General features: G+C 34.0%; 1 protein-coding gene across 1 annotated transcript in view; it reads right to left on the bottom strand.

The window, feature by feature from the left end:
- Positions 1 to 6,458: 6,458 nt before the first annotated feature.
- The window catches only part of CATSPERT (catsper channel auxiliary subunit tau), a 146,313-nt gene continuing 128,097 nt past the window's right edge, over positions 6,459 to 24,674 (bottom strand). The window contains exons 15-18 of the mRNA XM_036098594.2: positions 14,280 to 14,354; positions 12,934 to 13,144; positions 9,632 to 12,885; positions 6,459 to 6,982 (exon numbers count right to left, since the gene is read on the bottom strand). Coding sequence (XP_035954487.2) covers positions 6,728 to 6,982; positions 9,632 to 12,885; positions 12,934 to 13,144; positions 14,280 to 14,354 — 3,795 coding nt within the window. The 3' untranslated portion in view covers positions 6,459 to 6,727. The remainder of the gene's footprint in view (positions 6,983 to 9,631; positions 12,886 to 12,933; positions 13,145 to 14,279; positions 14,355 to 24,674) is intronic.

Raw genomic sequence — 24,674 nt, forward strand, 5'->3', positions numbered from 1 at the left:
GCAAGGAAAATAAAAGTAAAAAATAAACTATTTGGACTACGCCAAAATAAAAAGCTTCCGCATAGCAAAGGAAACAATCAACAAAACTAAAAGACAACATAGTGAATGGGAGGACATAGCCAATAAAGGGTTAGTATCTAAAATATATAAAAAACTGATGCAACACAACATCCCCAAACCAAATAATCCAATTAAAAATGGACAAGATATGAATAGACATTTCTCCAAGGAAGACATACAGATGGCCAACAGATACATGAAAAGATGCTCAACATCACTCATCATCAGGGAAATGCAAATCAAAACCACAATGAGATATCACCTCAAACCTGTCAGAATGGCTAAAATAAAAAACACAAGAAATATAAGTATTGGCAAGGACATGGAGAAATAGGAACCCTAGTGCACTATTGGTGGGAATGCAAACCAGTGCCACTGTGGAAGACAGTATGGAGGTTTCTCAAAAAATTAAAAATAGAACTACCCTATGATCAAGCAATCTCAATACTAGGTATTTAATCAAAGAATACAAAAACACTAATTTAAAGGGATACATACACTCCTATGTTTATTGCAGTATTATTTACAAAAGCCAAATTATAGAAACAGCCCAAGTATCCATTGATAGGTGAATGGATAAAGAAGATATAGTACATATATACAATTAAATAGTATTCAGCCATAAAAAAGAATGAATTCATGCCATTTGCAATAACGTGGATGGAGCTAGAGAATATAATGCTAAGCAAAACAAGCCAGTTAGAGAAAGACAAATGCCATATAATTTCACTTATATGTGGCATTTAAGAAACAACAAACAAAGGGAAAAAAAGAACAAGACAAACTAAAAATGAGATTCTCAATTATAGAGAATAAACAGATGGATACCAGAAGGGAGGCAGGAGGGAGGAGGTAGGTGGGAGGAAGAGTGAAATAGGTGAAAGAGAGTAAGAGTACACTGATCTTGATGAGCACTGAATAATATATGGAATTGTTGAATCACTATATTGTACACCTGAAATGAATATAACACTGTATATTAACTACACTGGAATAGAAATTAAAAAAAAAAAAAACAATACAGAGGTTAAGCACAAAAGCAGTAATATCAATTACATAAATAAAAATCAGTCAAGGGATTCACAAAATAAAAGGATGTAATATATGCCACCATGTACATAAAACATGCATGAAGGGGAGTAAACATTTAGTGCTTTTAGTTTGGGTTCAAACTTAAGCGACCATCAGCTTAATACAGACTGCTATATGCACAGGATATTATATATAAACCTAATGGTAACCACAAACCAAAACCCTATAATAGGTAAGCAAAAAATAAACAGAAAGGAATCCAAGCATATCACAAATAAAGCCATCAAACCACAAAAGAGAGCAAGAGAAGAACAGAGAACTACAAAAAACAACCCTAAAACACATAACAAAATGGCAATAAGTACATATCTATCAATAATTACTTTGAATGTAGGGTGCCTGGGTGGCTCAGTCGTTAAGCGTCTGCCTTTGGCTCAGGTCATGATCCCAGGGTCCTGGGATCGAGCCCCGCATCGGGCTCCCTGCTCGGCAGGAAGCCTGCTTCTCCCTCTACCACTCCCTCTGCTTGTGTTCCCTCTCTCGCTGTCTCCCTCTCTGTCAAATAAATAAATAAAAAATCTTTAAAAAAATAAATAAAATAATTACTTTGAATGTAAATGGACCAAATGCTGCAATCAAAAGACAACGTGACTGAATGGATAAAAAATGCAAGATCCCTCTATATGCTGCCTACAAGAGACTCATTTCAGAGCTCAAGACATATGCAAATTGAAAGTGAAGAGAAAGAAGAACATTTATCATGCAAATGGAAGTGAAAAGAAATCTGGGGTAACAATATTATATCAGACAACATAGACTTAAAAAAAAAAAAAGACTAAAAAGAAAGAAGGACACTACATAATCATAAAGGGAACAACCCAACAAGAAGATATAATGATTGTAAACATTTATGCACTGAACATGGGAGCACCCATATATATAAAGCAACTATTAACAGACATAAAGGAAGAAATAGATAGTAATACAATAATAGTAGGGGGCCTAAACATCCCATTTAAATAAATGGAGAGATCATCCAAACAGAAAATCAACAAGAAACAGTTGATTTGAATGACACATTGGACCAGATGGATCTAAAAGATCTATTCAGAACATTTCAACCTACAAATTCTTTGCAAGTGCACATGGAACATTCTGCAGAATAGAGATACCTAAGGACCTAGAAAAACAAGAACAAACAAAACCCAAAGCTACTGGAAGGAAGGAAATAATGAAGATTAGAAGAAAAACAAATGAAATCAAAATTAAAAAAAAATACAACAGATCAATGAAACCAGGTGCTGGTTCTTTGTAAAATCAACAAAATTGATAACCGTTAGCCAGACTCATCAAAAGAAAAAAAAAGAGACAAAGAACTCAAAATCGGAAATGATGGAGGAGAACTAACAACCAACAACACAGAAATACAAAGGATTATGAGAGAATATTATGAAAAATTATATGCCAACAAATTAGACAACCTAGAAGAAATAAATAAAGCCCTAGAACCATAAAAGCTTCCTAAACTGTATTGGGAAGAAATGGAAAATTTGAACACTGCAATTACTAGCAATGAAATTGAATCACTAATCAAAAAAACTCTCAAGAAACAGAAGACCAGGACTAGATGGCTTCACAGGGGAATTATACCAAACATCTAAAGAAGAGTTAATACCTATTCTTCTCAAACTATTAAAAAAAGAAGAAGAAGAAAAAGAAGAGCAAGGAAAAATTCCAAATTCATTCTATGAGGTCAGCATTACCCTGATACCAAAACCAGATAAAGACAGTATGAAAAAAAACCCCAAACCCAATCTCTCCAAAGAACATAGATGTAAAAATTCTCAACAAAATATTAACAAATGGAATCCAACAATACATTTAAAAAATCATTCACCACAATCAAGTGGGATTTATTCCTGGGATGCAATGGTGGTTCAATATTTGCAAATCAATCAACACAACACATCACATTAACAAGAAAAAGGATAAAAACCACATCATCTCTTCAATACATGCTGAAAAAGCATTTGACAAAGTACAACATCCATTCACGATAAAAACTGTCAACAAATTAAGCTCAGAGAAACATATTTCAACATAATAAAGGCCATATATGAAAAACCCACAGCTAGCATCACACTCAATGCTGAGAGTTTTCCCTCTAAGGTCAGGAACTAGACAAGGATGTCCATTCTCACCACTTTTATTCAACACAGTACTGGAAATCTTAGCCACAGCAATCAGACAACAAAAAGAAATAAAAGGCCTCCAAATTGGTAAAGAAGTCAAACTTTCACTATTTTCAGATGACATGATACTATATATAGAACACTCTAAAGAGTCCACCAAAAAACTACTAGAACTGACAAGTGAATTCAGTAAGGTTGCAGGATACAAAATTAATATCAGAAATCAGTTGCATTTCTATGCACTAATAATGAAGTAGCAGAAAGAGAAACTAAGAAAACAATTGCATTTACAATTGTACCAAAAAGAACCAAATACCTAGAAATATACTTAACCAAGGAGATGAAAGATCTCTACTCTGAAAAGTATAAAACGTCAATGAAAGAAACTGAAGATGACACAATCAAATGGAAAGATTCCTTGCTCATGGACTGGGAGAACTAATATTGTTAAAATGTTCACACCACCCAAAGCAATCTACAGACTTAATGCAATCCCTATCAAAATACCAACAGCATTTTTCACAAAACTAGAACAAATAATCCTAAAATTTATATGGAACCACGGAAGACCTTGAATAGCCAAAGCAATCTTGAAAAATAAAAACAAATCTGGAGGTATCACAATCCCAGATTTCAAGGTATACTACAAAACTGTAGTAATCAAAACAGGATGGTGCTGGCACAAAAAAACAGACACATAAATCAGTGGAACAACCAGAACATGGAAAGAGCCCAAATGTCTATCAACTGATGAATGGATAAAGAAGAAGTGGTGTGTATATATATACAATGGAATATTACTCAGCCATCAAAAAGAATGAAATCTTGCCATTTGCCACTAGAGTGTATTATGCTAAGTGAAATGAGTCAGAGAACAAATACCATATGATTTCACTCATATGTGGAATTTAAGAAACAAAACAGATGAACATAGGGAAAGGTAAAGAAAAATAAGATAAAGACAGAGAGGGAGGCAAACCATAAGAGACTCTTAAATATAGGGGTGGGGGAAAGGGGAAATTGGTTGATGGGCATTAAGGAGGGTACTTCTAATCCTGAAACAAATACTACACTATATGTGAACCAACTTGAATTTAAATAAAATTTTGAAAGGAAAAATTTGAAAGGGAAAAAAAAGGATCAATGGAACAGAATAGAGGGCCCAGAAATAAGCCCATACTTTTAAGGTCAATTAATCTACAACAAAGGGGGCAAGAATATCCAATGAGAGAAAAACAGTTTCTTCAACAAATGGGGTTGGGAAAACTAGAAAGCTACATGCAAAAGAATGAAACTAGACCACTTTCTTACACAGTACAAAAAAACTCAAAATGGATGTAATACTGTAAGACCTGAAACTAAATTCCTGGAAGAAAACATAGGCAGTAATTTCTTTAACACCAGCTGTAGAAACATTTTTCTAGTATGTCTTTTATGGCTAGGGAAACAAAACAAAATTAAGATATTGGGACTACACCAAAATAAAAAGCTTTTGCATAGCAAAGGAAGCCATCAGCAAAACAAAAACAACTTATTGAATGTGAGAAGATATTTACAAATGATATATGTAATAAAGCGTTAATATCCAAAATATATAAAGAATTTATACAACTCAGCCCCGAAAGAAACAAATAATCCAATTTAAAAATGGGCAGAGGAGATGAATAGACATTTTTCCAAAGAAGACAGACACATGAAAAGATGCTTAATATCACCCATCATCAGGGAAGTGCAAATCAAAATCATGAGAAATCACCTTACACCTGTCAGAATGGCTAAAATCAAAAACACAAGAAATAACAAGTGTTAGTGAGGATGTGGAGAAGAAGGAACCCTCGTGCACTGTTGGTGGGAATGCAAACCACTGTGGAAAACAATTTGGAGGTTTTTCAAAAAATCAAAAGTATTATCATATGATCCAGTAATTCTACTACTGGGTATTTATCCAAAGAACACAAAAACACTAATTTGAAAAGATATATGCACCCTTATGTTTATTGCAGCATTATTTACAATAGTCGAGATAAGGCAGCAACTCAAGTGTTCATCGGCAGATGAATGGATAGAGATGATACACACACACACACACACACACACACACACACACAGAGGAATATTACTCAGCCATAAAAAGGAATTAAATCTTGCTATTTGCAACAACATGAATGGATCTAGAGGGTATAATGCCAAGGGAAAGAAGTCAGTCAGAGAAAGACAAATACCATATGATTTTACTCATGTAGAATTTAAGAAACAAAACAAATAAACAACAAAAAGAGACAAACAAAAAACCAGACTCATAATTATAAAGACAAATGTTACCAGAGGGGAGGTGGGTGGGGGGATGGATGAAATAGGTGAAGGGGATTAAGAGTACACTTACCTTGATGGGCACTGAGTAATGCATACAATTTTGGATCACCATATTGTACACCTGAAACTAATATAACACTATGTTAATTATACTTGAATTAAAAAAAAAAAGGTAGAACCAATTCTCAAAAGTCTCTGGGGTTTTTTTTGTTTGTTTTTTGTTTTTTGTTTTTTTAGAGAGGGAGAAAGGGGGGCGGGAGGGGCCCAGTGCAGATCCCAACACAGGACTCAATCTCACAATCCTGAGATCATGACCAGAACTGAAATCAAGAGTTGGACACTTAACCAAATGAGCCACCTGGGTGCCCCAGGAAGTCTCTGATTTAAATCCTATGTTGATTTTGCTAATTTTTATGCAATTTCTACAGTTTTATGTGGTTTCCTACATTTTGTGCCATTAAAGAGGCCCTTTCATAGTTTTTTGAGTAAGTTAGAAGAGTCAATCCAGTATAGGAGGTGCCTCAGGAATTACTATTAAATCTATTATCTTTATTTATAGTGTAAAAGTTGTAATATCAGATGATACTAAAATTAACAGATGTTCTCTAAGCCCAGAAAATTACATACTTTTGAATCTGGAAATATAATTAGAGCTGAAGAATAAGAATATATTCATAACAAATGGCTAAACATAAATAACTGCAAATAAAGACCTTGAAAACTGGGTAGACAGGAATAATTTAGAGAATAACGAAGATTTGGGAAATCAGAGAACTATCAACTGGTGTGGTATTGTTATATAGTGAAAAGGGGGGAAAGCTGGGAAATGAAACTTAACAAATATGAACCGAATATGTATATCTTGGTCTGTTCCCTAAGGTTCATAAACAAAAACACATTTACATCAAAAGTGCTTCTTTATCATTTTAATTAAAACAAAATGGTTCTAACAAAATGAAATTTGGTTGCTGACTTCTATCCCACAAAAGGACAGATCTCCAAACCATTTTGTTAATTGGAGAAATCGACTGTTGGCCTTACATATCATTCTGAACTTTTAACATTTGGATGATATCACAAATGAGCGAACACTTTTCAATATTCTCTTTTAATTTTCTTTTTTGCCTCATTTAATGGATTTCATAGTCTGGGTTTGCATCATTTATGTGAACTAAACCTGCTGAAACCATTCGAGGACTTGTAAATTTTCTGCTGTAGTTCTCTCGCCGTTTGTGAACCTCTGGAGCAGTATTCGGTCTTGCAAAGTGTTTTAACTGATTATGGCTATCATCCGGGCTTTTTCCTAAAAGCCTTGTTCTTGATTTTGCTTGTTCAGCATGCTTAAATGAGGTCACAGGTATATCCTCAAATCTATCCGAACAATCCTAAATATTAAAAGATCAGGTTGGTGCATTAGTTTTCTTAAAAGTACATTTTAAATTTACAAGAATTGAAGTGTGTAATATCAACAGTTAAAGAATGAGAGCATTAAATATTTTATAGGCAGTCCCCAAATTCAGATCCTACACCCAATGCCTCCTATTAGACACTATCACAGAAACCATGCTTTAAAAAAAAAAAAAATCTTACTGTTTCAAAGGATCTGTTATTTTAGAAGGGATAGAAAATATGAAGCTGGAAACCAGAAAAACTTAGGAGAGCTGTCCTTAGGGGTCAGACTCCTAAAGGCAGTCAGCCTATTCTATAATTCTCCATATTATATTTTCTCCAACCCTAAATATAAATCACGAACTCATACTTTATATCATCCAAAGTTTCATTCTTTAAGAGTTAATAAACATCTTATTTAACACGCGTTCACACACATAGAGAGAGCCTGGCATCTAGGATATAGTTATACTGTTTATATTAAAGTAATAAAAATTTTTATGTACATTCTGAGAGTAAAGAAGTAAGACATTTAGGAAAATAGCTGGAAAGATATACACCAAGCAATTTTTAAAAAATGATGGTTGGGTTAGGGTGGTGGGATTATGGGTTTTGTTTTTCTTTTCTCTTTTTTTCAAATTTATATAATATGGCTCTATTTTATAATAAATATATAATAACCTACAATTATCCCAAAGAGGGTATGGAGCTATTAGTCATTCTTAAACTAGTATAAACTAGTTTCCTCTGCAGCTTGAGCATCTTGTCCCTTAACACTTTGCAGAGATGACCACACCAAAGGAATAAGCTACTCTGATTTAGAGAGAAGGTGTGAATGAATTAATAGAATTGGAGGGTGGGGGGAGGTTGTGCAGGACTGAGAAGAATTAGGGCGGCAAGAAAGATTTACAAAAAAGGAGGTATAGAGTCTAAAGACTAATTGTACCTACTTTACATCTTTGCCTGGGTTTGAAGAAGGCAAGGAAACATTCTTCCTCTCCCCTTTTATGGACGTGGAACATTATTAAGGGAATTTCTGCTGCTTTGGTGAGTAATACATAATTCTTGCTTCACAGATGAAATAACTGATTACTAGATGAAATAACTGAAATAACAGATGAAATAACAGCGAAAGGTCATGGAGACCCACACAACTGGTTACTTTTCTGGATTCTCCTACAACTCAATTTCTCTTGTCTTCTGTTTTGATTCTTTTGGGAGATTCCTGGATTTTAGAAAAGAATCAGATGAGCACGTCTTTCTGATGATCTGAAAAATGCCCTGCTACCATTCAATTCTCTGTTGTCAACTTCACTGGAGAGAAAAGTTTAGGGACTGTTGGTTTAACAGAGGAAAATAAGGATAACTCTATCTCTCCTGCCCACTCTTAGGATAAAGGTTCTGAGATCCTATATGATCTCATATTATATAATATAAACACAATTTATTGTTTTGTTTGGAAAAGTGACATTAAAGATTCAATTTGTCTAAAGGAACTTTGGAAAGTCCTTTCTCAAAACTGTGAACCCATCTTCTACTTCCTTTTCCTAGTGGATACACACACGTGTGTGTACATACACACTCAATACTAAAATTACCAAATTTAAATAGAAAAGAGAATTCTAACGTTGAGAGTATAAGCTAAACTGATATTTTCCCTGCTACTATTTTTACTATTTACTAAAGCTAAATATTTGTTTTACTATGGAGAGCAAATTCAAAGCAACTGTTCTAAACAAGAAAAAAAGCAACTGTTCTAAATTAGATCTATTTTTCTCATTCAAAGGATTATGCACATCAAATTTTCAATGTAATATCATTTTGGGATTTATGAGTTCTCTGAGTTATGGGTCATGCCTATTTATATATACAAACAGCAAAGAGCAGCAGTCCAGAAAACTAAAATAAGTCCCTTCCACTCCTAGTTTTTAACCTCAGAATGGTTTGTATAAAGTCTGTTAGCAGGTTTACCTTCCTAATTGTTTTATGTTAATATTATAAATAGATTTGAATTCCCAAGTTTCTCAGCACATGATATAGCAGGGGGGCAATGGTAATAGAAGAGAGGAGATGTTAAATTAAAATTTTTCTATTCATAATCTAATAGATTATAAATTTTGCATATCCCTAATATTTATCAGAATAACTGGCACATAATACTATATATACTTATATCTGCATGAAAACAAAATTCCAGCCGTGTTTCCATAGGATACAGCCGCTGCCAAGAATTGTATACGTCGTGACTGCACAGCAGCCCTGGGCTGAGGGGTGAGTCATGGCCGAGATCCAGCCCATTTCCCTTTGACAGGGGCTATATGCTCTGGCTCCAGGCTGTGTCAGTCAACAGAGTCTGCCCAGAGGAAAGGGTGATTTTTTTCTAATTTATGCTCCAGATGGAGTGCCCTTTATCTATTTCACACAAAGGCACTGAGTGTGTTAACAGTCCCCTGATTTTGTGACTGCATTTTAAACCAGGTGAGGTGAATTTGAATGTCAGAAGAATTTTTTAAGTTTGACAGTCTGTGTGTTTTGGGGCAACAAAGGTTACACACATACTTGCATATAGACATATACACCCTAAAGTAGATTATTGACAGACTTTGCCAAATACAAAAGTAGAAGACTTAGAAAAACAGTATTACGTGTATAGTTCTTCTTGCAGTCCAGTGAAGCAATGTCCTTGGAACAGACTTCCTTAGAATTCTTGCAGTGGGCAGTGTGGCTGGTAGTATCTTAACTATCTTGCTAAATGACTTCTTCTGTTTGTTGACGTGGTCTCTTTCTTTTCGGACCTTGGGCTTTCGATTTTCTCTCTTTAATACTTCTGGGAAGAGGGATGGTTTTGAGTTTTTCTCCGCTTCCACAACTTTGTATTTAAACGACTGTGATTCAGGGAACTTGGCATATTTTTCATTGCAAATTCCATTTGTCTTTACAGAAAGAGTATGTATTTTTTTGTATTGTGCAAATGTTACTAGATGTTTTTTATTATTGTTATTATTTCCCTTCAATCTCTGAATATACTGGTCTTCTAACTTCAATTTCTCCCCAGCCTCTAAATTGAAATGAGTTAAAGTGTTATTCTGCCTGGAAGGAAAAGTGTATTTGTATATATATTCCTCATTTTCACTTGGCATTTTGCAATTAGGAATTCTTGGATACGGTGACAGTACTGCTTCCGGTTTTTCCTGTGCCATCAGTTTATAGATATTATGCTCCCTTTTTTCAAGGGGCTTCACTTTTAGTGTCCTTTCAAAGTAAATATTTGACTGAGTTGTTTTTGATTTACCACTCCAACCATGTGGGTCTTGAATTTCTGTTTTAAAATCATGATTTTCTGCTCGAGGAAGCTGGATGAAACCATGTTCTTTCCTTTGTTTCTTAAGCACTATATCTGTAAGTCTTTCTGATGACTTATTTAATGGAATCACTTGGGTATTTTTGACGAAAGAAGGTTGTACTTCAATTAATCTCAGGGTTTTGGCTCCTTCTTTAGGATAGTATCTTTTCTGTTCCTCAATTACTGATGGATTTTCCTTAATATTCTGTAAGGGAAAATATTCCTTTTCTTCCTTTTTGGTTAGTTCTGTTTCTATAAGTCTATCCTCAGGAACTTTTTGTAAAGTAGTTTTTTGAACAATTTTTGAATATTTATTTTGCTTTTCTGAATTCTCCTCCATAAACTGATTTTCATTTCTAAAAGATAAATCTGGCTTTATACATTTAAATGGTATGGAACTAGAATTGATCAAATTTATACGCTGGTTGATCCCCTCTAATTGCCTTTCTTTGATTAGTCCTGATTTTGAAAGTTTTTCTATAAAAAGGCTCTGCAGGTGTTTGCTTAAATCAGCTTTTAGATTTAGTAGTTCATTTTCTGATAAAGCTATAAGATAGTTTTGTAGAGATTTATTTAAAGGATATTTCATGTTTAAGTCAAGTCTTTTCCCAAAATTCCCCATTGAAATGTCTTGTCCTAACTCACGGAAAGATATGGAGGCACTTTTAGTTCTTAGAGAAGACATGTTTGAGTCGATAGTCTCAGATTCTGTCTCTTTAAATAAACTGCTTTCTGAAAGGTTTTTTAGGAAATAGTTTTGGAGAATTTCATTTAAGAAAGATCTTAGCTTTATTTCCAAATGTTTATCTATGAAATGATGATTAAAATTATTTACAAAAGACATGACTTCTTTAACAGTTTCTGAATATTTTTCCAGAAAAATATTTTGCCCTTTTGGTTCCACTTTCTCATTCATCAAATACAGATTTTGATAGATTTTTGGTAAGTCTTCTTTGGTGATGTGTCCGGATTCTGAAAGTCTTTCTACAAGGTAATGTTGGATATGTTTACTTAGTTCAGATTTTAAATTTTTTATTTCTGACTCTGAGAGTTCTTCTAGAAATACACGCAGCTTTGAACTCAAAACAGGTTTTCTGTCTAATTTATCTGTTTTATCGAAATTCTCTTTGATTTCTTCAAGGTCTTCTGTATTATTTGGAAAAGGATGCTGAATCAGTCTTTCTAATTCTTTTTCTGGTTGTCTTCTTTCAGACTGATTATACTTGAAAAAAATATTAAACATATGTTTTAAAAAGGATTTTAACATTATTACATCTGAATCATTAAGTTTACCCATTAATGAGTTACTTGAATTTTCTAAAGTAGAATTTAGATCATTTTCTTCTCTATCAAACCTCTGACTGTTACTTAGCATATCTGCTTTTTTATCTGGTGTTGACTGATATTTTGAATCTTGTAGGGATATATTTTGGCCTTCATCCATATATTCAACTCTATTAAAAGAAGAAGTGGTTTCTTTGGGAATGATGAGTGTATTCTGCTCTGAAAGAGATTCTGTTCTGCTTTGGGTTTCTGAATAATCCTCTGTGGAATACTTTGGCTCTTCTTCAGCAAAGACTGTCTCTGTATCCAGCACAGAACTCTTCTGATATTGTTTATCTAATTCTATCACTTTGATTATCCCAGATTCTAAAAGAGTATCTACAGGAAATGCTTGTATTATCTGGCTTATAACAGATTTGGCCTGTGGCAATTCTATTTCATCATCGTTTTCTTCATAATGAAGTAGAATATTTGAAGATAAACTCTCCCAAGCTGTGGGTAATTGATTCTGCAAATTTACTGGTGTCTCACTCAATTCTTTCACCCCTATTTCCAACTCTGAGAAGATAGGTGCAGTGAATATTTGCTTTGTAACATAATCATTTGCAGTGTCACTTATACCTGGTTTGGAGCTAGACACTTCAATTTTTGAATGTTTCTGTTTGAAATTATTTTTTTTAATTGGAAAATTGATCTCACCAGCATCCAAGTGTTTTTCAGAGACAAGTGCTGTTTCTACTTCTGGAGAATTTCTTGGTCCACCTTCTGAGAGTGAATCTGCAGGAATATCTTTAATTATTTGTTTTAAAAGAGACTTTGAACTTACAATGTCTTTTTCTGGAAGCCAGTTATTTAAGTCTTGAACTTTTTCACATACTTTGTTTTCCAGACTACTTGGTGGTTCATCATGAACACTCAGAAGTGGAGAACTAGGACTTTTCTTTCTTGCTTCAGTGTCCATAGGAACCTCTGGTTTAGAAAATAATTTATCTGAAAGGTCTTGCAGATTTTTACTTAAAATTGATTTGAGCATCATTGATTGTTTTAAATTTTCTAGGTGGGAAGTAAGACTTAATGATTTTGAGAGGCGATATGTATTTATATTTCCAGTCACTGATGATTCTCCTTCAAAATTAGGTAGAGATACATTTGGTAGTCTTTCTTTTAAATTATTTTTAGTATGTAAAGTCTCTATTGTGGTCATATTAGGATCACGGGCTAAATTATTCTTAGTGTCTAAAGTCTTTACTGTGATGAAATCGGGATCACGGGCTGACTTTAACTTAGTCTTAGTGTCTAAAGTCCTTACTGTGGTGATACCAGGATCACGGGGCCAGGTTTTATTAGTAGGCCTTGCAGTTTTTGAATATGTTGGGTAAGGAGGATCTTGGTCTTCATGCTCTATAACCTCTGCACTTAAAGTGTTTCTACATTTGGACATATCTTGGTCTTTCCTTTTTCTGACCGACATTTTGTTGTTTATATTCCTTAGAAAAGGATCAAAACCATCCTTAAAGTTGAATTTCTGGAACTGTAATATTAAAAACAAAAGGTAAGAAGTTCTGTAGTATTTATTTGAATTTATAATAAATTTTCTAGTTAATTTTCTTTGAGCAATCTGTCAAATTATCTATCCACCCACCTTCTACAAAGAGAAAACTGACTTTAATTATTTTAAAATATCTGAAATTGGAATGATGAAAATTTTAATGTGAAATTTTAGAATTCCTAATTCTGATACTATTTTGTGTCCAAGAGATTTTTGCTACCTAGAATATTTAAAATACTTATACAGCATTCCTAAATAATTTTTTTTTTAAAGAACTTAATTTCCAGTGTTAGCTGCACTTACTTAGACAATGGCTAACATCAGGATCTAAGTTCTATCTTATAAATATTTACCATTTTAGTAGCAATATAAGAAAAATTTAAAATGCAAAGCAAGTAGTAGATATCCCATTAGAAGTATCACAAATAGTTTCTAAAGACTAACTTGGGAGCATATATCATCTGCTTTTAAGCCTGGGAATTTCAACAATGATGGTGAGTTCCATCCATTCCTCAGAATGTCACAGTAGAATCTTACTTTTTGATGAATACCACACATACCTCATAAATGGTTAAGAGAGAGCAGTACAAAAAAAATCCAGATTACAGTGAAATTTCAGTGTAATATCCATGGGCAGTTTTGTAGTTCTGGGATCAAGCTAGTATATCATTGAAATAGCCTTTGAGATGAAGTCTCTTATTCAAATATTTCAAACATATTCTTATATTTGTTCATACAACTTCTACATTAACCAGTTGAAAATGGCAAAATGTGAAATAATCAGCCTAGTATCTGTTTTAGTTTATTTCAACTTAGTTGTTCAAACTTCATCTTAATGGATACAATTTATTGCAACTGTTTTTCAAATATTAGTTGATATCCAGATGAGAGTATAAGGATCCCCTGGGTTTTTCTGAGAAATACAGATTCTCAGGCTCCATTTCTAGACTGAGATTCATCAGGTCAGAGGTAGAACCTGAGGACATGTATTTTTTCAAAGACAGCCATGTGTTTCTAATGGGTAGTCTGGTTTAGGAACCACTGAATTATATAAAGTATTAGAGAAGCCTAGTACTTAAATATACTTGTTATTGGAATAGGATAATTCAGGACTCACCTGGTATTTTGGTTTGAATTCTATATATTCTGGTCTGAAAGCTGGTAAAATGTGTTCCTTTGGTGAAAAAATCACCTTATAAAAAGAGAAGTTTTAATTTTAGACTGCTTGTAATGCAAGGATATTTCCCAAGATAATTTTATCCTTTCAATAGTTATTAAAAACATAAAAAACTTATAATCTAAATATTTTTCTCATAACTACTATAATTTACTTTGCCAATCATCAAAGAAATCTATACATATATAATGCATTTACACATATAACTTTAGCTTCCTTGATAATATAATATTCACCCTATTGAATTTGTGAAATCAAAACAATGCACAGCAACTTCAAGCAGAAACAAAAGTAGAAAAGAAATAGAAATGTCAGAATTAATATAATTTCATTTTAAAAGGTTGTAAAATGCTTTAGATAATAAATGGCATTTGAGGGGCCCCTGGGTAGCTCAGTCGGTTAAGCGTCTGACTCTTGATTTTGGCTCAAGTCATGATCTCAGGGTTGTGAGATCAAGCCCCGCATTGGGTTAATGTGCTGAGTGTGGAGCCTGCTTAGGATTCTCTCTTCTTCTCCCTCTGCCCCTCCCCCACCCCTACAAAAAATAAAAAATAAATAAATGGCATTTGATATTGTATTGGGCTAGAAAGCATTTTCAATGATTCCTTAACCTATAATTGCTAAATGGGTACTTAACCCTGCCTAAGGAAACACTTGGTGCTAGATTAAGGTGTATAGGAACAATTAAAGAATCACAGAACCACTGAATTTTTGGAGATGAAAGGTGCTTTAGAGATAATCCAATCCTACTCCTTGTTTCATACAAGAATCTGAAGTTGAAGTTTGTTTTCCCGTTACCCAGATGATTAGTAGCCTAAATCCTAAGTGTCCTAAATTTTTATCTGATACTCCCTTCATTACACAATCAAGACCACAGTGACTGAGAATGATGCTTTGGAAGCATCATAATGTGCATCCACACTGCCAACTCATCTAGACAAAACTTGACGCCATCTCTTTGAGAGTACTTAGTCTACAAACTACTTTCCAATATACTATCTCCTTTAGACAGCAGAAGGTTCATTATATATCAAGTTAATTAAAATAACAGTTCAATGAATGATGTTTCTATAACTAATACTTTTAAGTGTTCAATAATTTTAAGCAGTTAATAACATGACCTTATTCTTAAATTTTCAGCAGCTTCCTACTTTTGCTGCTATTCATTGCCCTAACACATTGACTAAATTATTTCTACGAGTTTCTCAATACTCCACATTATAGTTTCTCTCCTTCAGACAAATGTGTCTAACTCTGAATTCTTGAAATACATCTCAGACTTTTCCACATCTGTTCTTTTGCTTGTTTTGTTTTTCTTTGCTTGAATTTCCCCAAAAAACAGTTTGAACTCTAACATTTGAAATTTCATTATTTTAAATAAATTTAGTAGAAAAATTAAAAATAAATGAAATATATATGAGAAGAGGAAGAACAGTAAAAAAACAAAAAACAAAAAACCCCATGATCTCCTTTTTTTAAAAAACACAAAAGAAACAAAAACTCCTCCCTAAGATAAGCTTGAAAGAATGTGTGAAAGGACATAAAATGTTAACATCTCTGGAGGAGAGGAAACAGGACACTATTAACTTTTATTGTTTAACTCTGTATTATTATTTAAATTAACATGGAACACTTTATAAACAAAAAACTCCAGTACATTTATACTGGGGAGAAATGCTTTAGGCATTCATCTCAGGAAGCTAGAAAAGAACAATAAAACAAACCAATATAGGAGCATCAAGATGATGGACTAAACATGGAGATCTCTTCTTTTCTACCTTCCAAGGTTCCAGTAAATTAACAGAAAACAATATTTCAAAAAGAAAAATCCCATGGCAATACTGGAAATCAATAAGGTGAGACACCATGATTTAGAAAGTTGAGAAAATTCAGAAAATATGAAAGCAGATGAGACTGACAGAATGGAAACCCCCATCAAGAAAATTAGAGCCTTGAACAGCAGAAATCAGGCGGGCCTGAGAAACAAAAAAATTCAAGGACAGCATATACAAAGAGAATCAGGTGATGGTGCATTTGTCATAGTTATTAATTAAAGAGCTACATTCAGAACAGCTGGATCTTCTCTTCCACAGCATACAGAGCACATGCCACTGGCAGCATTGTCTTTCCCAGTCGCACACCCAAAACATAAAAAAAAAAAAATTGAGGGGATTATGCTAAGTGAAGTAAGTCAGGTAGAGAAAGATAATTATCATATGGTTTCACTCATACGTGGGACATAAGCAACAGCACGGATGACCATAGGGGAAGGGAGGGAAAACTGAAGGGGGAGAAATCAGAGAGGGAGACAAACCATGAGAGACTATGGACCCTGGGAAACAAACTGAGGGTTTGGGGTGGGGGGCAGTAATAGTGTGACTGGGTATTAAGGAGGGCATGTGTTGTGATGAGCACTGGATGTTATATGTAACTAGTGAATCACTGAACACTACATCAGAAACTAATGATGTACTATACAGTGGCTAACTGAACATGATAATTTAAAAAAATAGAAAAAATATTGCTTTCTAAAGAAAATGTGCCATCTGCCCAGGTGGAGACCCTCTGAGTTTTGAGCAGAATAGAGCTTGCTATCACTGACATTTCCACATTGATAACAGAGGAGGTATAAAAAGAAAAAAAAGGAAGTTCCATCTAGGAGAGAAACACATGGGTTCTTTGGAAATGTTGTTGGGTTCCCAGCCATCCTGCCTATGCTCTTGCATCCCCACATACAGCCCAGGGAAGCCTGCCTGTCACACAGAGCATACCTATACAATCAACATATTCTTTCATTCACAAATATAAAATGAGCCAACAAAGTTTACCAGATATATGAGGAAAATCAATACATGCAAGTGAAGAATCAATAAGAGCAAACAGAACTAACTCCAGAGTAAATAAGGTATTTCTGAGGAATGTGAGGAGAGGGTGACCCTTGGAAAAGATTCTAAATACAACCCTGAGAAATTCAAAAAGGTATTGGTTTCCACTTAGCTGTATAAGAGGCATCCCAAATTTAATATATCACAAAAGAAAATTCTGGATTACTAATGCTGCTCCCCTCCCTCCCTCCAAAAACCCCACAAAACCTTGGCCTTTCTCGACTTTTCCTCATCTCAGTTATTGGTGCTACCATCTACTGGCTAGTAACTTAAGTTTCACTCTTTATTTGTCTCCTTCTCCTTACCATATCTAATCCAGCATTAAGTCTTCTGGCTTCTGCCTTCAAAATATATCAATTGTACAATTACATCTTGCCATCAACCCCATTACCACTGTAGCACAAGCCACTATCATCTCTTTCTTCTAGTCTCCTAATTAGTCTCTTGTTCTCTGTGACAGAGACTGATAATTGCCTTCCCACAATATATATTATCTCAAGAACATAAAATTTTTAGCATTTAGGTAGAAATGTCCCTTGCTAAAAAAAAAAAAAAGAAAGGGTACATTGTCCAGCCTCTGTTGAAGATAAGGGTAACTATGTGACAAGTTTCTGGCCAACTACACGTAATTGTAAGTTGTTGGAAGAATCTTCTGAGAGAGTATCTTAAAACAGAGGCAGACTCAGCTGACAGGAACCTAACAAACCTGCCTGCATGTGAGACAGAACTCAACTGGTCAGTCCTTCATGTATCCACCCAGCAAGATTAAAACATAAATACACAATGATATGCACATAAGGTCTTCCTATGCTCTATCTGGTTCAATGAGGGTAACTGGGAACTGGGCTGCCACTGCTCAAGACCAAGAGTGCTGCCATCCTAGGAGGGAGTAGAGCAAGAGTAAAAATGCCATGAAATTTCCTACCATTTTGAAGATGGCTTTTTCTTCATTGGGTATTTGCTTGGTTGCCATAAACTTTGATTGTTTTCCAGAGCTCCCATGAAGCTGGTTCAGACAGCTTCTGGATCCTTTTTCAGTTTTTTTCAGAGGAACAAGAACTTGAAGCTATTTATTTCACCATTTTGTTTGTGTCACTTTCCTTTAACATTTCTTATGGTGGGGGTTTTCTTGCAATGAATTCTCTCAGCTTTTGTTTGCTGAAAGGATATTTTAATTTCTGTTTTGAAAAATGTTATAACTGGTTAAAGAATTCTAGGTTGGTGACTTTTTCCTTCTATTAAAGATGACATTCCTATAGTCTTCTGCCTTACATAGTCTCTAACAAAAAGTCTGTTATTTTTATATTTCTTCCTCTATTACAAATGTGCCTTCCTTTCCACTCCCCTAAGGTTTTCTCTTGACCACTGAATGTCAGCAATGTGATTATGATATGTCTGAGAATTTTTTTTTTAGGTCTATGCTCTTTGAGTTCATTGAGTTTCTTGGATCTGTGGGTTTATAGTTTTCATCAAATATGAAAAACTTTTGACCATTATTTCTTCAAATACATTTTTTAGTTTCCTCTCCCTATAAGTCTCCAATTATATGTATGTTTTACCACTTGATATTTTCATATGTTACTGATGCTCTACTTTTTAAAAAAATCTTTTTTCTCATTCTGCTTTATTTTGTCTAATTTCTAATTCTGTCTTCAGGTTCATTGATCCTTTGCAGCATCTAATGTGCTATTACTTCCTTTTTCATCTCTAAAAATTCCATTTTGTCTATCTACACCTTCCATTTCTTTCCTCATCATGTTCATGTTTATTCTACCATCTTGAATATATGGAATATATTTGTAATAGCTCTTTTAACCTCCTTTTCTGTTAGTTCTATCTTCTCTGTCATTTCTAGGTCTTTTCCTATTGATTGATTTTTCCCTGCACTATGGGTCATATTTTCTTGCTTTTTTTGGTAAGTCTGTAATTTCTTTCTTTTTTTTTTTTTTTAAGATTTTATTTATTTATTTGAGAGAGAGAGAATGAGAGACAGAGAGCATGAGAGGGAGGAGGGTCAGAGGGAGAGCAGACTCCCTGCCAAGCAGGGAGCCCGATGCGGGACTTGATCCCGGGACTCCAGTATCATGACCTGAGCCGAAGGCAGTTACTTAACCAACTGAGCCACCCAGGCGCCCTGTACGTCTGTAATTTCTAATTGGATGCTGAGAATGATAAATTTTACATTTTTGGTTACTAGATTTTGCTTTCTTCTTTAATCTAGTATTTGGTTTATTTTGGTACATATTAAGATACTTGGAAACAGGCTCCTTCGAAGTTTGCTTTTAAGCTTTATTGGTGGTGAGGGGGCATTGTCCAAAAGCCTTTAATGTAGAGCTGACTTAGCCTCTCCACTAAGATTATGGCCTTCTATTTGCTGTCACATGTGTTATGAATCTTTCCTCTCTAGCATAGAGGAAAATGGTTTATTTCTAGCTATGTGAGTTCCTAGAATGTTCTACCCAACCCTTTTCAGTGGTTCTTCTTCTTGCCTCCAGTATTTCACTACTCCAGATTAATCTCAAAGACTGTAGGGGACCTCCTTCACAATTATCTGGAGATTTCTTGCTCTACATTTCCTTCCATTCTGGTACTCTAGTCCACAAATTCTGCCTCTGCCCACCAAACTCCAGTCTCCATCTCCTCAATTCAGTGATACCTCCAAGCTCTGTTTTGGTTCTCCCTCCTGGTGCTGCCATGCAGAAAACTGGTACAATTGTAGGGCTCACTTTGTCCTTTTCTCTAAGAAATCACAGTCTCCTGAGAAACAAACTGAGGGGTTTAGAGGGGAGGGGGGGTGGGGGGATGGGTTAGCCCAGTGATGGGTATTAAGGAGGGCACGTATTGCATGGAGCACAGGGTGTTATACGCAAACAATGAATCATGGAACACTACATCAAAAACTAATGATGTAGGGGTGCCTGGGTGGCTCAGTCGTTAAGTGTCTGCCTTTGGCTCAGGTCATGATCCCAGGGTCCTGGGATCGAGTCCCACATCGGGCTCCCTGCTCGGCAGGAAGCCTGCTTCTCCCTCTCCCACTCCCCCTGCTTGTGTTCCTGCTCTTGCTATCTCTCTCTCTGTCAAATAAATAAATAAAATCTTTAAAAAAAAAAAAACTAATGATGTAATGTATGGTGACTAACATAATAAAATAAAATTAAAAAAAAAAAAAAGAAATCACAGTCCCATGCTGCCATCTTCCCAATGTCTGAAAACTACTTCTCCATAATTTTTTTCTGGTTTTCTTATTGTTTAAGGAAGAAAGATAAATCATATCCCTGTAAACTCCATCTTTACTAGAAGCAGAAGTGTGACATTTACTTTTCATGGATCTATCATATACATTATTTGGCTCAGCAGAGATTTATATTTAAATTATAATAATATATATAATATATATTATAACAATTATAAATTAACTTTTCTTAGATTTAAAATAGACTCAATCTATAAACAAAGCATGGGAGATTTAACTAGAGCAATATAACAGAATGTATTAGAAACCTTAACAAAGAAATGATACTATGTGAATAACAACAACAACAAAAAGAAAATGGAAGGGACAAGAAAATGAAACTTTTTAAAAAACCTTGTTCATCTTTCATAGTAGGAAGTTGGTAGATAATGCCTATTGGTTTACATGCCAAGAAATATTTCAAACATATGAGAGCATTACAAATAATGATTAGAAAAATTTTTTTAATGTTTAATAAAACTGAGAAGAAAAGTTGTAAAAGGAAGGTTCGAAATAGTATAAATGCTCTAAATCATCTTTCAGAGTATGACATCAACACATTCTACCCGAAGCTGATTAGTTGATAAATCAAATAGAGTTTGAACTACATAATTTGAAGCTATAATAAAACTTACCAGAAGAACTTTAAAAGTAGTTGTCTTGGGTAAATGAAACTGATAGTGTAGCTATGAGTGGAGAAAGATGTCTTTTTCTTTTCATTTTATACCCTTCTGTGCAGACTGATTTTTGGGGGACTGTGTAGGTGTAATTTTAATTAAAAAGAAAAAGCTGGGGGGTGGGAAAACATAAAAGCTTAAAACTTACAAAAAACTACAAAGGGCATTCTTTTTTCCCCCCGCAAAAAGGCATTCTTAATAGGGCATTGATTAAATAATTATTGTACAGGCTCACAATAAGAGACAGTAGAATTTAGTTGTTTGCAGCACAGACTTCAGAGCCGGTCTGCCTCAGTTCAAAACTCAGGCTTACCACTTTATTGTCCTCAGACAAATTAGTTGGCTGCTCCATGACTTAACTTTCCCACATATAAAATGAAGTAAAAATATCTACATCACAGGATTGTTATGGGGATTAAATGAGTTAAAGTATTAAGATATTAATATAGGAAATTGCAATAAAAGTATTGGGTATTATTATTAAAAAAAATGAAATGTGGAACCTAAAAAACAAAATAAACAAAAAAAGAAAACCAGACTCTTAAATACAGAGAACAAACTGGTGGTTGCCAGAAGGGAGGCAGGTGGGGGGGTTGGGCAAAATAGATAACGGGACTAAGAGGTACAAATTTCCAGTTGTAAAATAAGTAAGTCATGGAAATGGGGGTGCAGCATGGGAAACAGAGTTAAAGGTATTGCAGTGGCATTACATGGTGATAGATGGTGACCACATACATAATGAGCACTGAATAATGTATAGAATTGTTGAATCAATATGCTGTACATCTGAAACTAATATAACATTGTATGTTAATTATACTTCAATTTTTAAAAAAACTATTGGCTACTGTTATTAAAATAACATTACAGCCACTTAAAGTAATGAAATTGATTTAATAGCACATTTATTAATGTGCTATTAAATGAAAAATTAAGGTACAGATGACTAGTTGATCATAATAAGCAGTCTGGGAAAGCGCCAGTGGCATATAGGGAAGGCTTTGCGAAACTGACTCAAGTGGAATGAGAAAACTTCAATAGACAATAATTTTTTTAAAAAAAATTTAAATAATTATAAAATACATGACTATACATTTGCCAAAATCTATTGATCTGTACTTCACAAAGAATGAACATTAATGTATGTAAACTAAAACTAAAACAATAAAAAAACAGAATGTTGGTAGGCAAGAAATAATGCAGAAATTGACAAATGAATCCAACTGTATTTATTACAAATGTAAGATATATGACTACACTGAAAGGGGTAGGAGAAAAAAGGAAGTGACCTTAGTAACTTTGAAAAATAATGTTTTGGCTGGAAAGTATAAGGCTAAAGACAAAGTAAACTGTACATAAACAATGTGTGCTAGTAGGTAAGTTTGTTCTTCATGGGTGTAGTATAATTTAGTAATTCTGACACTGCTTTGCATTTATATTGGGGTGGAATAAATAAATGTATAGTGGATGATGACAGCCAGGTTTCTCACTGTGGGAGAGAGAAGTTACATTAGATACAAGCAAGAAAAGAGGGTTAGAATAAACTCAGTGATACTGGAATAGATTCAGAGACATCAGTATAAACTTATAATTAGCAAAATATAGAAAGAAATATATACAGAAACAAGTATAGATATATGTATATACATGGTTTGTATACACACATATATTATTTAACTGTCTGCTGAGAAGGCCTAGACACAATAGCAACAATACACCCAACTCCCAGAGCCTGCTTTCAAAATATTCTCCAGTAAAAATACCAGGGCTCCTTGTAGAAATGATTGATTCTAGGACTGGGGCAAGAAAGTTACAAGATAAGCCTGGAATATCTTATAGACAAAAAGGAAAGTACTCAAAAGACAAAAGGATGGAGGCATGTCAAAGGGACACAGGACACACTGAAAGAATTGCTACTGGCCAAAGCTGGAAAAATTTACACAAAAAATCAATAACATCATCTTGGATTATAACCAAAAATATAAAATATATTTATTAATAAAATACTTCATTAAAAAAAGAAATTAATTGGCTAATATAACTAGGAGAGCTGATTCCAGGGACTCAATGTGACCAAGTCACTATCTCCCTGTATCTTTCTTCCTCTGTGTTGGTTTCTTATTTTTTCTCTCTTAGACCACTGCTAGTTCTTGATATAAAAGAATAAAGACTTCTCTTAATATTCTTATATCAAATTATGTGGTTATCCTTGTAGCCACAGAGACAGTGTCAAGTTTGCCAACTACACCAAGGATTAGAGCTGGGGCAAGATGGCATCCTCAGGAAGGAATACTGATAGACAAAAACATTATAAGTATATGGACAATTAAAATGTACTGGCAAGCCTGATTGTGTTTTGCTTTATTGTACTTCCCAGATATTGCATTTTTTAAATAAATTGAAGGTTTGTGGCAACCCTCTGTTAAGCAAGTATATCAGTGTCATTTTTCCAACAGAATTTGCTCGTTTTGTGTCTCTGTGTTACATTTTAATAATTCTCACAATATTTCAGACTTCTTATAATTTTACTTGTGCTGATTTGTGATCATTTTATTACAATGCTGAAAGCTCATATATTTAGCATTTTTAGCAATAAAGTATTTTTAAATTAAGGTATGTACATTTTTTAAGATATAATGCTATTGCACACTTAATAGACTACAGTATAGTGTAAGCATAACTTTTATATGCACAGGGAAGCCAAAAAATGCATTTGACTTGATTTATTGTGATATTCACTTTATGTGGTGGTCTGGAACCAAACCTGCAATATCTCTGAGGGTCCTGTTGTATTGAAACAACTGCCTATCTATTTCAGCAAAAATATCAGTAAATTCTTACCTCATACCAGAAAAAAATTATAAATGAACTAAACATATGTAAACATAAAGAGCATATACTAGGAAAACATCTAAGAGAATACTGACATAATCTTGGGGTGGAGAAATACCTTCTAAAAAAGATATAAACTAACAGCCACAGAGGAAAAGGTGTCAGATTTGGCAACATAAATATTTAAAATTGCTATAAGGGACCCAAAGAAGTTAAAAAACATAGGTAATAAACAGCATAGATCACAAAGCATTGTTATTCAAAATATATAAAGCATTCTCACACATAAACACACAACCCAATTTGTGTATATGGGCAGAGATTATAAGCAGTCAAATAACAGAAATACAAATGGATAATATACATATGAAAATTGTTCACTCATTAATAATCAGAAAAATGCAAATTAAAATGACAATGGAATATCATTTTTGTGCGAACAATTAACAAAAACTAAAATGAATAGGGAGTGGAATACTGAATATTTTCTTACATTTTGGGTGCAAATGCAAATTAGCAAATCTGGTTTAAAGGATGATCTGTCAGTATATACATCAAAATTAAATATGCTCATACATTTTGATCCAACAAGTCTACTTCTCATATTTATCCTATAGTATATTGTACAGGTGAATAAATATAATACTTACCATTTAGCAAGTGACTATTATGTCCCAAGGCCTTTAAAATTCTTTGAAATAGATGATAG

The sequence above is a fragment of the Halichoerus grypus genome, chromosome 4 (genome assembly GCF_964656455.1).
Source record: "Halichoerus grypus chromosome 4, mHalGry1.hap1.1, whole genome shotgun sequence".
Classification (NCBI taxonomy): Eukaryota; Metazoa; Chordata; class Mammalia; order Carnivora; family Phocidae; genus Halichoerus; species Halichoerus grypus.